The sequence below is a fragment of the Acanthopagrus latus genome, chromosome 16, assembly GCF_904848185.1.
Source record: "Acanthopagrus latus isolate v.2019 chromosome 16, fAcaLat1.1, whole genome shotgun sequence".
Taxonomy (NCBI): Eukaryota; Metazoa; Chordata; class Actinopteri; order Spariformes; family Sparidae; genus Acanthopagrus; species Acanthopagrus latus.
Window position 1 is genome coordinate 19,585,571 of NC_051054.1, and position 16,992 is coordinate 19,602,562.

General features: G+C 42.4%; 1 protein-coding gene across 3 annotated transcripts in view; it reads right to left on the minus strand.

The window, feature by feature from the left end:
* The window catches only part of si:dkey-288a3.2 (protein phosphatase 1 regulatory subunit 37), a 65,392-nt gene that overhangs the window by 18,377 nt on the left and 30,023 nt on the right, over positions 1-16,992 (minus strand). For 2 of the 3 annotated variants that reach the window (XM_037072601.1, XM_037072600.1), the window contains exons 9-11: positions 16,642-16,754; positions 12,761-12,902; positions 11,736-11,902 (exon numbers count right to left, since the gene is read on the minus strand). In XM_037072601.1, the coding sequence (XP_036928496.1) occupies positions 11,736-11,902; positions 12,761-12,902; positions 16,642-16,754 (422 nt within the window). Of the gene's footprint in view, positions 1-3,511; positions 3,545-11,735; positions 11,903-12,760; positions 12,903-16,641; positions 16,755-16,992 lie in introns of those variants that run through there. The other variant, XM_037072602.1, reaches the window with a different exon arrangement.

Below are 16,992 nucleotides of genomic sequence, written 5' to 3' on the forward strand. Positions count from 1 at the left end.
GGAAACTGGACGTTAAGACTCGAACAAATAAAAGCATTTCCCTCTTTAAGGATCGATCGATGATTGCTGGCCTAGCACAGGCTGACCGTGGCCTTGAACGTGGCCTTGAACGTGCCCAAACTTGTTTCACCCCATTTAGGTTTCATTTCCACCTCAGGCAGCGCGGAGCGCCAGAGAGCTGACACGGGCCCAGTTTGCAAATCTGGCTATTGTCCTTCATTTAAACAATAACCCAATTAAATCTCCATAAACAAATTGGTTCCTACTGAAGGTCTGGGACAGACCATGTTAAGTGCTGATCAAGGCAGGCCAGTATTGATCCGTAATTGGCACAGCTGTCCCGGCGTGGATCAAGGTGAAGGAGAGGGGAAGCATGTGTGGCGGCGAGGATGGAGGGAGGGCCCTGAATGGAGAGAAAAGCGGAGGAAGGTAAACTGCCAAAGCAGAATTCTTGAGCCGTTATGTTTTCTCTCACTCTGTCAGTCTCCTCTTTCAACCGAAATCCTGCACTGTGTTGGAGTTTCACCTTATCATAAACAGAGCTTTAGTGTCGGGAGCTTCGCCTTCCGTCAGTGACTTTAGTGGCCAACCGGAGAAGATCATTCACCACTTCCTCTCCTGACATCCCCCCCATACAGGGATGGGATGATCGATCCACGAGCGCTAAAAAAGAGGGGCTACTGGGAGTGTGTGCATGCTGGAGGAGTTGCAGGGGCTCTCACTTTTGAAGGTGGTTGAAGTCTTGCCAAGAAATTTCATATTCATAGTTAAATATTCAGTGCGCATGGTGGACAGGGGCAATTTCTGCAGTCAGCCCGCCATTCAAAAGTGAAAGGGATGTGGCTTGTGGATGAAGGGAGCCAGAGAGATAGACACGCATGGGGCTTCATGGTAGTCAGATGAGAGGCTGCCAGCTGCTGATGGGTGACTGTTTGAGCGTGGCGCCTCAGGACATGCCCGTTGAAAGGCGATGCGATCCGATACCCCCCCCTTATGCAGGGCTGATATACATATGCCCCCTTATGCAGAGGAGGCCCATATCAATTGCAGAACTTCCAGTGTTTTGGTGATTATGCCAAGTTGTTTGAGTGAGCGTCTTGCATGTCTGAATGGGGAATGTGGACTTACTGGGCTATGACCACTGAGAAAAGCCTCCTCTGCATAAAACGACCTTGTAGATCCCTAAAAAAATGTTGAGTCTGGTGTGTGTCAGCAAAGCTGTTGAGTGAATAAAGTTTCGACAAAGCAACTTAGTGCCGCCACTGAAAGTGTACACTTGTCGTGCTATAGGTCTGTGTAGGCTGGACTCTATGGATGAGCAACGCATAAACAACAACATCATACAGTACCATACACACAGCAACGGCCACTGCTATGATGCTCAGGTTACCTAAAGGACATGTGCCTCTAACGTTGCCTCATATCGAGTTCTGTTCAGGGCAATTAGTATTAGATTTCTGCCTCAAGACCAATGCAGTGCAGCTAAGTAGAATTCACTAATAAGGACTATAGAGTGACAAATCTCTGTCTGTCTGTCTGCATATATCAAAACCCTTCACACTAGCGGCTGTGCTGTTGGGGAAGTGCTTTGTTGACGTGATGTTGCTTGGATGAGACTTTTAGTGGATCCTGACCTCTCCAATATGGCAGCAACGCACCGGCAACAGCCAGGTGACGTGTTCTCTCACACCTGGTGGGTGTATAGCTGAGTTGTTTAGACAGGAAACATGTTGAACAAACTTGCAGCGCTGCGGGGCCGTTAGGTAAAAACACAGGCTGTTTCCGAAATCACTCACTACTCCCTATATAGTGCAATACACAGTGACTACGCCATTTTGTAGTGCTGTCCGAACATCTAGTGGGAAATATTATACCCTATATAGTGCACTCATTGTATCCCACAATGCATCGCGAAAAGTAGTGCACAACTGATGGTCACTTACCAAGCAATACTTACCATCATGCATTGCGCTGCGGACGAATGCATGGAGGTTTCAATTCATGTTTCAACTGCGTGACAGCAGTGACATCATTAACGGCGCCGGAATAGTGTCCGAAAGTTTTTATTTCTGCCGATGAGCTCACTACATAGTCCATTATCCTGGACTCACTATGTAGTGACTAGGGATTAGGGAATGAGCGGGTGATTTCGGACACAGCCAATATCTCATCACAGCAGGGCGGGGCTTCAGGGCTCTGGCTGAGAGGGACAAAGGCGCGAGCCAATCAAACAGCCAGAGACAGGAGAGCATGCGCACAAAGTTAGACTTGGATGGAGACACTTTTGATTAGGAGAAGAATCAGTGCAACGATACACCTTCTCTGATCAAACCTCAGTCGGTGAAAGGTTTCTGTCTGGATTCCAACTGCTGAATTAATTAATTTCTCATCATTTCAACTTAAGTATTGTAACGTGTTACCAATAATATTTCATGAATATATTATGTGTCATTATAGACTACATTATAGAAGCTATAGGTCTGTTGTGTGTCCAAGGACATTCCTTTATTTAAGAAGCTCTAATTGTTCTATAGATGTTATCTGGACATTTTTTATGGATTACAGGTCTGAATTCCCTCTTCATTTGAATTCTAGTTGAGATCAAATGTATTGCATGGTCAGAAGACATCCATCATTTGTTGCAGTTTGATGAAGTTCATACTGTAGATTAACTTGACAGCGGGATCAGAGTCAGTGAGTCACTGGAACAAGCAGATACAGAATCTGTTTCTGACAGTGTGTGAAATGTTGTGTAACATCCAAGCTGCCTGAGTTGAAAACTGAGGGACGATCATATTTCCAGAGGTTTCACATGGACGTGTTAACACAATGTTCTAATGTGCATACGCAGAATTTCTGTTACTGTTAGACTGTGACAATAAGACCTACTTAAAAGAGACTGAGCAGTGATTCCTTGTCGACTCCCCTGACTGTCGGGTTTCCATCACCTCCTCGTACTGAAGGATAAAAAAAAAAACACATCTCTTCTTCCTGTGATACTGCAGGTCACACCTACTGGTTTGAAAGAGCGGCGGTGATTAAAAATGACAAGGGGACATGTCGAGTGTTATTCATCAAAGAGCTCCACCTCGCTCCGTTATCAGAACCAGCCGGTCCACAGGGGGGAGCAGGGGTGGGAGGTGACTCAGCTCCCCTCTGGCCGCAATCCAGACCCCAAAATGCTGATCATTCCCCTTCTCCTGACTACACGTCCAAGCAGTTACACCCTCCCAAACCCCCCTCACACACACACACACACACACACACACATGCTCAGAGGGGATAATTAAGGCTTTAATATGCAAATGAGAGCCGCAGTAAATTACACAGCTGGCAAATATGCCTGTTTTTGCCTGAAAATACATCAGGAGTGCAGCGAGGAGTGTGTTACTGGTATTGTTGTTGTGTTTGTAGAGAGACAGGGGATTGCAACCCCCCCCAAACCATCACCACCTCCCCCTCCACAACCAAAGCCCCCTCGTCTGCTGGGGTGACTCATCCAGCTTTGTCCCTCTCACAGACATCAGGAGGAACAGTCGACTCTCTGCAAAAGTAATGCTGCATTTTAGTGGGGAGCAAAACAAGAATTTGGTTGTGAAAGTAGATTTTTTCTTTTTTTTTCCCCCCCCTACGGTAGCTTTGCTGTAGTTCAACTTCTTCCAGTGTGGAGTAATTGGTAGCTTACAAAGCCATGCTTTCAAAGTAGCTTCTTCAACAATGGAATTCTGTGTGTGGGACTCAACATATTGTAGAAAAAAAAAATGTGTTGTTAGTTTTTGACAATGAATAATTGTACTATGTACAACTGCAAACAGTCAGCAGCCGTCCCTCCCTCTTCTTGTCCTGCAAGCGTAGAGACACTCTAACATGAAGAGCAGCTCCGGTGGGTGAGTGACCCCGACAGAAGCAGGACATGGGCCAAAGTTGGTGGAGTATTTCACCGCACAACTACAAATGTTTGTAGATATTATCAAAGACCCAAAATTCAAGCAGCATTCAGTTTATCGTTACAGCCCTATTTTTAAAGGTAAAATGCGTGCCAACCAGAATTATATTCAGTTGGTGATTTGCTGATTTTTGACAGGAGGGATGACTCAATGTTCAGGGTAAGGGCCCTAACCCCTGACCCTCACCCTGATCCCCTTTATTTTACCACAGACGTGGTGTTGTCCAGCACTGTGTATTCAGCAGCATGGTTGCCACTTAATAATCACTGAAATACCATATCAATATTATAGCAATTCTACAGGCTGCAGTGTGTCTCTACAATCCTCTCACTCTTCTACAGCTGCACATTGCTCCTTGTGATTTTGATCATGACGGTGACATTATAGGCTGCAATATAGAGTTGAGTATTTATAATATGTAGTTTAGAGAAAATTGTAGATGCAGAACAAAACTGACAGAATGGCGGGACTTGGAGAGAAAGACACAATTACAAATCTATCTCCAGTTACACTACTATTATTCCAGAGTCATAGATTCTAACAAATCTCATTACACATACAACAGTAGAGAGGGATTGCTCCTCTGTGGCTCTTCCGGAGGTTTCTTCCCCCTGCTAAAGAAATATGGCAATTTTTCCCTCACTCGAATCGAGGGTCTGGGGACAGAGGATGTCGCTCACTGTACAGATTGTAAAGCCCACTGAAGCGATGTGATTGTGATTTTGGGCTATATGAATAAAATTGATTTGATTTGATCTGAACACTACGGTTGCAAAACAATACCAGGTTTGAGTCCTTTTATGCCACATCACGGACAAAAAAAACCCCTCTATTTATCTATTAAAGTGGAGTATGGATGATGAATTGAGGAGTTAGTGAGTCAGACAACTGCTCAACTAAACAACCGCCTGCCCTGCACTCTCTCTGCGACTCAGGGATGAAGAGAGGGGACTGCAGGTTAACCTGGGGGACGTCTTTTTGTAATACCCTCAATTCTCAATTCATCTGCAGACTATATTCCTGTCAATGTTGAGGGAACTGGGCCTAGGAATTGACATTTTTTCAAATCCTACAAAAAGAATTTCATTCACCTCCATGGCACTGGGTCAGAGGCAGACATCAGAGGTCGCAGAATTGGTTAACTGAGCCTTTAAAATGAACTACATTATGTCAAATTATAAATGTGAATGTGGTCCAGATGAAGCCCCGGTGGTGATGTGTGGACTTTTGCATTTTGTACGACCTGGTGTCAGTGACACCAGTGATGGTTCTGAATGTTATGGTGTGACACAGTGCCTGAACTGTGATGCAGATTAACACCACAATGTTTTTTTTTTTGTTGTTGTTGTTTTTTTTTTTAATAAACAAGACGACATATTTCAATTCTGGATTTGATCTGCAGTGAAACTCTATTAACTTCTTTATCTCTTCCTGTTCTCTCTTATAATCGCTACACAGTTTTTCCTTTTTGCTCTCTGAACTATGTGAACTGTACTGTATGGTGTGGTGGGCGACTGACTGATCTGGTAGCAGTGTGAACCCTGGTCCACCTCACTGCTCGGAGCTGTTCCCTGCTGCCCTCTGAGGCGTCGCTGGGAGGTTTGTTCTGCCTGGTTGCTGTTGTCTGCCTAAGTATTCTGTTCCCCAGAGCATCGATGTCATCATGATGCAACCGAAACCTGAGTGCCGACTACATGCATGGTCAGGCTGTCCTGTCACCTAGCCACCGTACTGGGACTGACCGTGACAGGAAGGGGGCCCGAAAACATACCAAGAGACCTCTTTGCTTCACGCTGTTCCTAAAATAGGAATCCGCGCTCCTTCAGATGGTGCCCTCTGTACAGAACACTTCCCACAGCAGTCTCTCCATGGACCCATACAAACACATGTATCTTTTCTCAGATGTCAGTCCTGTACATGCACAAAAACATGATTTAAAGTCGGTAAACTGAACGCAGGTGTGAAGAGTTAAGGTTGCTGGATCTAAAAACATACCAGGAGACCTCTTTGCTTCACGCTGTTCCTAAAATAAGAATCCATGCTCCTTCAGATGCTGCCCTCAGAACAGTACATTTCCCACACCAGTCCCTCCATGTATCTTTTCTTTTTGTTTTTTTTAAAGATGTCAGTCCTGTAAATCTAAGCATAGTGATATCATGGGGTGCTTTGGATAGAGTACTGCATTGCTCCTGAGCAGCAGATCAGCGTTGATAAAAGAAAGGTTCACTATATTCAACCCTTAACCTTGATTTATTGCTTATTATTTTCATTTGTGTACAGTAGTCACACATGTTTCTTCTGTTTCTCACTGGAGATCCATTGTGGTTAAACAAGGCCAAAAGTTCATGGACAAGCTGGTTGCTATAAAGTCATTAGTGGTGCTTTGAGCTAAATACCAATGGACCATTATGAAACATGAAAGCAGCTTTTTTACAACCCATATTAAGATGTGTTGTTAGGTTGCGACCTCTGGAGGCTGTAATAGTTATCACAGCAGCAAAGGAGGAAGTGAGGAGATGTAGTATTTGGGGTGTAAAGTCTGTAGAGAAAGGAGGTCTGGGATGGAGGACTTCAAGGACAGATACACGTGTAACTATTCAGACTTTTAGGCATGAGGATGTTTTATAAACATATTATTTAATATAAATTTGCAGGTAGGATATCAAAAGTGAATCGTTTATCAGTTAACCTCAGAGAATATCTTTCACTGGTTACTCATGTCTGTCTGTAGATGACTGGGAGATCCAGTGTGCTTCTCTCTCCAGTGTGTAGACAGCGACAAAACCAAATGTGGAATAAGTCCATTTATGTGACACTAGTTTTCTCATCCATCTAGGAACAGTCTCGCTCAGGGCTGAAGCAGCGGGCCAGAGCTCATGTGTCAATTGAGGGCCAGAGTAAATGGAAGGTGCCTCTTGTATTTTACATATTTTTTTATTTTTTCTTTCTTAATAATTAATGATAAGTTACTGGTTAATGGGTGTAGGCAATCAATGTTGACCTGATGATGCCACCAGATTAAAAAACAAGGGGATGGCCAAAACTAATTACAAGTCATCCTCTGGGGAAATTAATACCAATACCAAATGAAATGTTAATCTATCCCACAGTTTACAAAATGTCTTAGACTGGACCAATGTAGAAGACAAATGGACAGATACACCAGCAGATTCACCGCCTTCCCTCCTTTCCTCACTTGTTATGCCCTTCGGCTAAAAAAGACTGATCCTTCTTTAGTTGCCAGTGCAACAGTGTCTTGCAGACATATTCTAGGTGAATCTTTTCCATTGGTAACGCAGATATGTTCAATACACGACACTTGATAAATCATTCACACACAGTCCTGTAGACATGTGCAGACAGTTCAGCCGTGATATGGATGTTCATTTATAAATTGTTTTATACATGTGTATCTAAAAGAGAACTAACACAACACACATTCTCACACAGTGAAGGTGTATTCACCTCCATTGCTAGTGTTTTGGTGACGGCAATCTACATACGATGATAAACTCAATAACTCAATAACTGAATCAGTCACATTGACGAGGCTGCAGTGTGAACCACAGATTCACTCTATGGCAGTTAGCGTGTGGTCATATGATTTGTTTTGGAATTTACATCATCATATTCAAATATAAAAGTCACCAATAAGAATTTTATTCATATAAACGTCTCAGTATAGTAAGTATACTTTTTCTTGTAACAGTTAATGTATGTGTCGTGTTTACTGTGGGTTGTCTGATTACAGGATACAATATTCGACTTCTTGGATTTTCTCAGTCATTGTTGTTTCATCCAATTAACAATAAACTAATCTAAATATTATCTAGTTGGGTCTGATAGAGCATCCATACTGTTAAGTCACTAGTAAGTAAATTGTTAAAATCTGTGCAGTAGTGTAACAGTGAAATATTTACAAAATGTAGTGCAGTGGGAGGATAAAGTTGCAGAAACTAGAAATAATCTAGGAAGGAAGAAGCACCTGTACATATACAGTGCATGGGTAAATGTATTTAGTCATTTATAATTATAACTATACTGAATTAAATATTAACAAAGTCAAGGTGCTTGAGGGTCATTAGGGGCCCACAGCTTCAAACTGACCCCTGGGCCCTGTCATTGTTTAGTCAGGCCCTTCCTCTTGGAGGAACTGTTCCAATATGTTTTTATTAGTTACATGAAAATGAATGAATTAGTCACACTCTCATCATGTCTGTACTTTGGTCACAGCAAACAGATCAAGACAGGCTCAGCTGTTTGAAGGTGTTGCTCCTGTAAAGTAAAGTAAAGTGTTTAAAAGCATTAACTCTAAGTATCCACAATCAGGAACAAGTATACAATCTGATCAATCCAATGCAAACGCTCTGCCACAAAGTCTACGTTTAAGATGCCTACAGCATCATTTTCAGCTTGAAGTTAAGTTAGTATAAACGACTTTACCCTTCATCCCACTGGCTTCTTCTTAAAGAACCCCCCCTGACACACACATACACACACACACACACACACACACACACACACACACACACACACACGGGGCACTGTAAGAACTACTGAGCCTCCTTCCTGTAGCCTCTCCTTTCTGCACACACAATCTCACATACACACACACACACACACACACACACACACACACACACACACACACACACACACACACCATGCTGCTGTAATAATCACTTGGTGAGACAATCACTTTCTAACAGCTACACCTTGCTGACATGCGACATTCAGGAGAGGACACTCCCCAGTGTTATCATTGAACTCCTCTGAACAGATGACAGGACGATCACATCGGCCAAATCCAAAGCCAAATATTTAAGCATCAAACATGTTACCGAGCCCCCCCCCTCCAACCCGCGATGAAGAGCTCTGGGCAGAGGGAAGTTTAGTTCATTAGCTGGGTTGACAAAGTCCCCAGATAAGGATGTATAAACAACTCCACCTTGCAGTGGCTACAGAGAGAACTTGCCCCTCGGAAAAGTCTGCTTTCCACTAGGGCCAGGGAGCATGAATATTTTAGATGGGTAAATAATTAATAATTAACAGCAAACAGGCCAGTGATCAAATGGAGCAGCGTGGCAACAGACATGAAAAATCTGACTCTTGTAAACAAAGACAAGAGAACCCAGATTTCCCCCCTCTCGCCACCTTCGTTTCTCGCCTTTTAAATATGCGCATCTTAAATTGCCCCCCCGCATGGTTGTAAAACCACACACATGCAAAAGGCACATGTATGAACACACAAACCCCATATCAGCGACTCTGTCAAATACGCACAAAGTGCTGCCATAACCCCCTCCGTCACTCACTCACATTCATACCCACACTTATTTTCTTTCAGAAGAATGAAATTTTCACGTATTCCTTGGCGACCCAGGGAATGTGACTGAGCGAGAACACTTGATCTGGCCACCCGCTGTTTTCTGATGGAAAGATTTGCTTTTTAATACAATCGTCACTCCTCCCACCTGGATATGCCACGCCAAGACAAATCCCAGCTGTGTGACTCCAAAACCTGACAGAGCTTAAAAATTCCCTTATTACCATTCCCTTAAAATACCCAGCCACACTAACTCCCACCAATGGTGGAAATGCTAATCACGTCTCTCGGCGGCTTAGAGGAGCATGAAAACAGAGCCGCCAATATCGAGGCTTTGGTGCATGGGCAAAAAGTGAGGAAGAAGATGAGGAAGAAGAAGACGAAGAACTCCCAGCTATAATGACACACATTCACAGAGGCGTCATGGCTCTTAAAAGCTGCTTCTCCAAAATCTGGCACATCTTGCCGTTTGACTTTAGCCAGAGGAGACATTTCATAAAAATCAGACTTAATCGTGTAAACAACATGCAGACAAACAGAAAACCACTGCAAACAAAAATAAAACAACTTTGGAAACTGTGCACGGATCGCCTTCAGAGTTAATTTTAAAGTAAGCATTCAGTTCCTTGGAGATTTTAATTAATGCTTTAATATGCAAATAAGTTAGCAGAAATAAAATCATGACAAACAGATGGCAAGTGTGGGTAATTATTTTGTGAATCCAGCAGGGGCATGTATTAAAGTTATGGCATCAATTTCCTCAGGCCTCTGCAGCCATGGATGGTAGAGAGAGAGAGAGAGAGAGAGAGAGAGAAGAAAAACAAGAATCACTGATGAAATGAGACACAAATGACTTACTTGTGTCTCCGAGTGAGAAATCTGTGACCACAGTCAGTCAGAATGTATCACAAAAGACAAGACGTTAAGGATAAGTAATCCTCAAGTCTCATTCTAAATGAGTGGGACATTTTCAACCAAAGCACCGACCATCAGTTAAACGGCTGCAGAGCGGGTGGCCCACAGGCTTCAGGACGGCGACTACAGTGAGACTGATTCATCCTCTGAAGTCAGCGTTCAAGATTTAAAAAATATCTACTGTCATTACACAACGAAAGTTTGTAAAACCAAACTCCACGAGTAGTTTTCTATTCTACGCTCAAAGAAACAAAAGCTGTACGCTCTAATGAATGAACCGGAATGTCCCTCAGTAGAGCACATAACTCAACTGTCCCCTTATATTCAACAAGCCTAGCATCAAACTCAACAGCCCTCAATCACTCTAAACTGTAAACCAGAATTTAAGGATCCACTTGTACTCTGCCAGCCACTTAATTACAACTGAAACTTTCCATCAGGATCCATATATTATACATTATGTACTGTATGTCCCTCTGTATCGATACAGACACAAATGAGGTTAATTCAGTTAATCATATCATAGGTTGGGCTAGTACTGCTGTCACACCACTGTATCCTGTCCTTTCATTTTGTCTCGTTTGATTTTGAGTACTTATATAATTACTACTTATGTATCTTACTTTATACTTAGATGTACTTATTTATCTTAAATGACACTTATATTATCATTATAACACTGAAGCGCAAATAGTTAAATTACAGATACTGTGAATAACTGATTTTGTATCATTAGAGAATAAAGACTGCATTCTTCTTCAAAAAAAAAAATGTGTCACCCCTGTCTATCTGTCTGTCTGTCTGTTGGCTCTTTTGTCAGAAATGTACAAAAAGTTTGATTTCTCAAGCAATAATGCATGGATCCCGCAGAAAAAAGAGTGAGAGTGTACATATAAGGACCCAAATAGCACACATGTGTCTTGCAGACACATTGACATGGGTGAAAACATAACCTCCTTGGTGGAGGTAATAACCAAGTCACAAAAGCAACATATTCATGGTGCAGTGTGGATAATTTCCAGAGTCTCACAGTCTGAGTGAGAGTGAAGGTGCTGTGTAGTCTGGTGATACAGCAGCAGATACTTCTGTATATGTTGTCAGATGGCAGCAGGGTGAACAGACTGTGTGTTGTCTTTTAGTATCTTTGGGTTCTGTGACATCTATATTTACCAATATCACTGTCACGTGATGAATACAGGGATGTTCTGGGTGGTTTTAATCACTTCCCATGAAGCCTTCCTGTCCTGAGCTGTGATGAACCAGACAGTTTGTGATGTTTTCAGTCAGAATGCAAGAATGAACTTGCAATATCATTAAAATAATCCACAGTGGTGATTATTGTGTCAACTGAAGCTTCATCACCTTGTTTTTTTGCTAGCTAACAGAAGACACCATGTCTGTGTACTGTTGATACTGGTTAGGTCCATCTGCACGATGGTATAAATGCTAATAGTGTTTGAGAACATGCAAAATTGAAATAAAACAACACAGGTAGCCTTTCATGACATCAGAATATTCAGATCTGTTAAAATGATAGCTGCACCTACCTGCTCTTGTGGCAGGATGTGATCTAAATCCAGGCAAGCAAGAGATCGGTTGATCCTCAGTGCCAGACACAAGGCCATCAGGCCTCCGACCTTCACCTCATTCTGACGGAGGTCCAGCTGCTGAATCTGCCGACTCTCTGCAAGAAACTCTGCCAGTGCCACAGCTCCTTCAACAAAGAAAACATGTAATGTTAAAATGAGGTACACACAACATAACATATGCTCACTAGCATAAATTTTCTTTACTAAGCCATTAACAGCACTTCAGTGTAAAGCTCACTTAACTACAAAATCTATGGTTTTGCTTCAGGCACTCAGCTAAATCATTAGATAAACTCTGAATCCAGAGCAGCAACACCTCAACAATGGTTTCTAGAGCTGAAGTTAAAACCTGCTGAGCTAAGCATGCTGCGTTTTCTCTCTTATATTGTGTAAGTGATGAATTAAAATGATTAATCTGGGACTCATCATAAAATACAGCATGTGTGGACAGAATGCACTGCTCTGCTCAGGACTAACAAGATTCATATTGACAAAAAACACATTTTCAAACATCACTAATATGAAGCAGAAACTTAAAAACACAACTGACTGATAAATTATTTTTATACACAATATTACATGTACTGTTTTAAATTATATATATATAAATCGTTTCTTAGGGTTCAGCGCTATCCATATTGGAAAAAGGAAATGCATTTGGCTGATATTAAAACAAAAATGTATGCCTGATTGAATTGTGACAAATGTACGTATTGTCAGTTGCTTTGGACATACGTGTCTGCTAAATGCCTCGAATGTAAACGTATATGTATTGTGTCAGAGATTTCTAAAGTTTGTAGGACAAAAAGAAATGTTTCAAAATTAGTTCATTTATTTGGTCAGAAATTTAACCATTCTGTGACCAAATTCAACATGATCAACTTAAAACCACATTATTATAATTACACATAATATTGCAAAATCAAATATTGATGATTTTAATGGGCCTCAACTTGATGAAATGACTGTACTTTGTATCGTACCTTCACAGGTGATGTTGGCCCGGGCCAGGCCGAGCTGCAGCAGTGAGCAGTTGACCATTAAAGGCTCCCTGATGACCTGGACTCCCTCGTTCCCCAGGAGGTTCTCACCTAGATCCAGGACCTGCAGGACCTTCAGCTCTGGCTGCAAAACAGAGATCCAGAGGTTACTCTAATTAGCATTCATCTCAGGGACAAAACTGGATATTTGGGTCATTTGAATCACTTTTGTCTATTTTTAAGTGTGTAATTCTTAGTTTAAAAGACTTTATCTGATAATGAGGCTTTGCTTCAGACTCTGTAGTGTGCTCCTTGCAAGTGAGAGTGTAAGGCTTGAGAAGATTTAATCATCATTACTATTATGCGATGATTATTATTCCTTTTCAGAATGTTTCCTCTCATGTTAAAGGCTCAGAACTTCTGTTTCCACTCTCCAGAGCCACATTAGCATTGAAGGTTGATTAGCTGGCGCATAAAGCTGGGGGAGTCTGGGGCACAAGAGGCCCGTGTTGCCCAACAGCTTGAAGAGGAACGCACCACCCACTCCTCGCTTGTCCCCTCGCCTCGCCACCCTTGTTAAATTCCTCTGGTCACTGCTCTGAAGAGAGAGGGAGCGTGGGGGCGGAAAGGAAGCCAGGAAGGCAACCGACAGACCCGAAGAGCGTCTTCTTCTGAGTTAATTTGCACCGCAGTGACAACAAACACACTTGAGAGGGTCCCCCCCCTTTTTCCTCACTGAGTCGCTCCGCACAGAGGCAACACCGCATCCGACTCATGGCGAGAAGCTTCTCCAGTGAAGAGGGGAGGAGGAGAGGGAGGAAGAGCATCTCGAATGGATATGCACGAGGGATAATAGCAGACAATTAAAGAGGCGACTGCGTGGTTGAGAGTGTGTGAGAGTCAAGCATGGTTGAAGCCTGTCAAACGTAAACCACAGGAGGGTTGGTGTGAGAAGTTTGAGGGGGGTAGGAGTGTGAAGCAACCAAAAACACAGTATGCTTTCACACATGACATGCTGGCTTTAAACAACAAAAAAGCAAAAAAAAGCAAAAAAAAACAAAAAACAGATAAATAGGATGCATGCAAAGCAGAAAAAGAGCCCCTGTATGACATATTCACCTCAAAATAATCCATTTTAAACAAAGAGTCAATTTAGACATCATTAGCCAAATTCTAGAGATGGAACTCATTTGGCCCACAGCTGCTTCCCTCGTGTTTCTCCTTCAGAGACACTGTCATGAGGAGAAAGTTTATCTTGGAACAAAATTTCAAATTTAGTCTATTGTTCAAGTTCATTTATACAACTTGTCACATCCCACTCGTTCAGTGGTGCATCAGATGGTTTACATCCTATTCGTTTATGAAATAAAATAATCCACAGTCTCAACGAAGTTATGAGACCTGACACCCTTGTGATGATGATATCATGATATCTACAGCTATGAAAAACGTGCTGGGAACATGAACATGTAGATATTTTGATATTATATTATTTATGATACTGGCACTGCATAAGACTGAAATATGACCCCTTTACTACATTTGATGAATGCCAACAGGCAACAGTGCGTCCCACGTGAACATGCATTCATATAAATGCATCCTATGACCATTACTGTCTGTACAAAACGTTAATGGCAATCCATGGTTACACACATGACTTCCAGCTCAATCGCTTACTGCACTGGCAGCCAAATTAGCTTGTTTCTAGATAGAGGATGCTCATATCAATTTGCTTTGGCATCTAGCAGTGAGTCAACCAACTGACTATCCCTCATTTCACAAAAAAAATAAAAATAAAAAAATAAAAATGATGCTAAAAAATGCAAAAAAAAAACCAAACAAAAGAAAAATGCTCTGGAGTTCCTCTCTGGAGCAAGTGTTTAGTTTGTCCATTCCAGGCTTCTGTAGAAACATGGAGGCGCAACATGGTAGCAAAACAAAAAGATAAAAATGATTTGTTTCAATGTATTATAAACTGATCATGAATATTATATGCAGTTTCTCTCAATTGGTCTCTCTTAATCCCATAAGTCCTACACACTGGACCTTTAAATTTGAACAAGCCACAAAGACAAAGCGGAAAAGCACATACACCCAACAGAAAGGTTAATAACAGCCCTCTTCATCATCATATTCGACACGACCAGCTACGGGTCTAATTATCATCATTATGGCCTGCAAGGACATCTACTTATCCCTGTGACTGGCAGGGCATGAGCACCCCTCCTTAACACACATCTATTATTTAATCAAACTGTTCCTTCTTTTGGTAGCACTGAAGGAGACAGGGGAAGTGTGTGTGTGTGTGAACATACGAGGCAGACCTTTAATTTCTAGCCTTTTGACTTGTACAATCGCCACTCACATGACAGGAAGGTGCAGTTTATGCTGCCAATCGGGCGGAAGGAATTCATGTTATTAGGAACGTACAGAGAAACGTGTGGAGGAGGGACATTTTCAGAAGGGGAATTCTCCGGATGAGGCACAAGGCTCTTCTTTTCCTCGATACTGGATGGAGGAGAGCATGAATCGGTCAGACAGTTTAGCTCACCTCGCCCAAAATTAGCTCCAATCACTCCATGGTCAGAAACAGAAGAGGATGAAGCGGCTGTCCACCAAAGTTACACTCTTGTTCTCATAAAGTCCCTCTGTCTGTTTTAAAGTGTTCCCTTCCTAAGCGATGGTGAGGCGGCAGTAACAGGGAATCTGAGCACAGCACAAGTGCTGTAGTAAGGTATCTTCTCTCTTTTATACGTTTCTCTTTCCATCTGTTGTATTGATGTGCTACTGGTCCTACATGCTTGAAGCTAGAAACATGGATCCAAAGATAACATTTTAAGCATGTTTAGGAGACAGGTGCTATGATGTTCGTTGATGACATCTGTGACAGTTGATTTTACAGACTCAGCTCTCTTCCAGCCTTCTCTACTTTAAAAGCCATGGACAAGTTGTGATCGCTAGTGACAACATCCTGTATATCATCGTTCCTAAAAAAAAAAAAAAAAAAATGGTTGTAATAGTATCTGTTGAGGATACCGCAGGAAAATGGGGCACCGGGCCTTTTGCTACAGGCTTTCCATTTCCTGTTTGACCAAAGTGAGAGCTGTGTCCATATACTCAGCATTAAGTCAAGCCTGTTCTCAGAGAGTTTTGGACTTTGTCAGAGTCGTCTTTTGTCTCTGATCCTGTTGGTGATATTCACGGACAGGATCTTGAGGTGCAAACCAGGGGCGGAAAATGTCTGGTTCAGGAACCTCAAAATTGCGTCGCTGCTCTTTGCAGATGAAAAGTTTTTGTTGGCTTTTTCAGCCGGTCACCTCCAGCAGGGACTGGGGCGGTTTGATGCAGAGGGAACTGAGCCAGAAGGAAATGTTCCAGATTTACCAATCTATCTGCATTCCATTCAGGTGAAGTCTGAACAAGCGAGTCTGGAGTTTTTTTGTAGAAGATGGCGAGTGATTCTGCGTTCCTGACATTGGTCAGGAGTTTGTTCTGCCACTGAGGCCCCAGAACAGAAAAGAGTTGCAACTTCACTGAGTGAGCTTTGTTTGCTCTCAGTGATGGCGGTACCAGCCGGCCAGCTGATGTAGTAAAGTGAAGTGCTTGTGCTGGCACATGTAGTCTGACCAGTGATTGGAGGTAGATTAGTGCAGTTCTGTTGACAGCCTTGAAGGCCAGCACCACTGTCTTGAATCGGACGCAGGCTACAACAGAAAGCCAGTGGAGGTAACGGAGGACGAGGATCTCATTAACAATCATTCAGGCTGCAGCAACAGGCTGAAGGCATCACGATCTGTGTTTGGCATTTTAATATATTTATATCCGACTGTTGGTATTAATTGGTTGTGCTCTAATCTCAAAGCTGGGTTTATGTCTCTCACCAGAGCCTTGGCCAGATGGACCATGCCAGTTGCAGTGATCTGGTTGTTCCTCAGTAGTAAGACCTTCAGACCTGCTGTCTGCTGACTCAGACCATCACACAGCTCCTCCAAACCTGGATAGTAAAAACAAAACAAAACCAAACAAAACAGGAAATTATTGTAATAAGCTGAAGGTGTTCAACTTACCTGCTTGGCTATGTTTGCGTTTGTAAGCTCTGACAGATGTTTAGTGGGAGTGTTGTTGCAATGATATGACTATGACTTGAGCTCCACTAGCTATTGAGCTCCACTATGTTCTTAACCTTTTCACATACCTATATTCATTAGGGAATATTAAAGCTGGACTGTGCA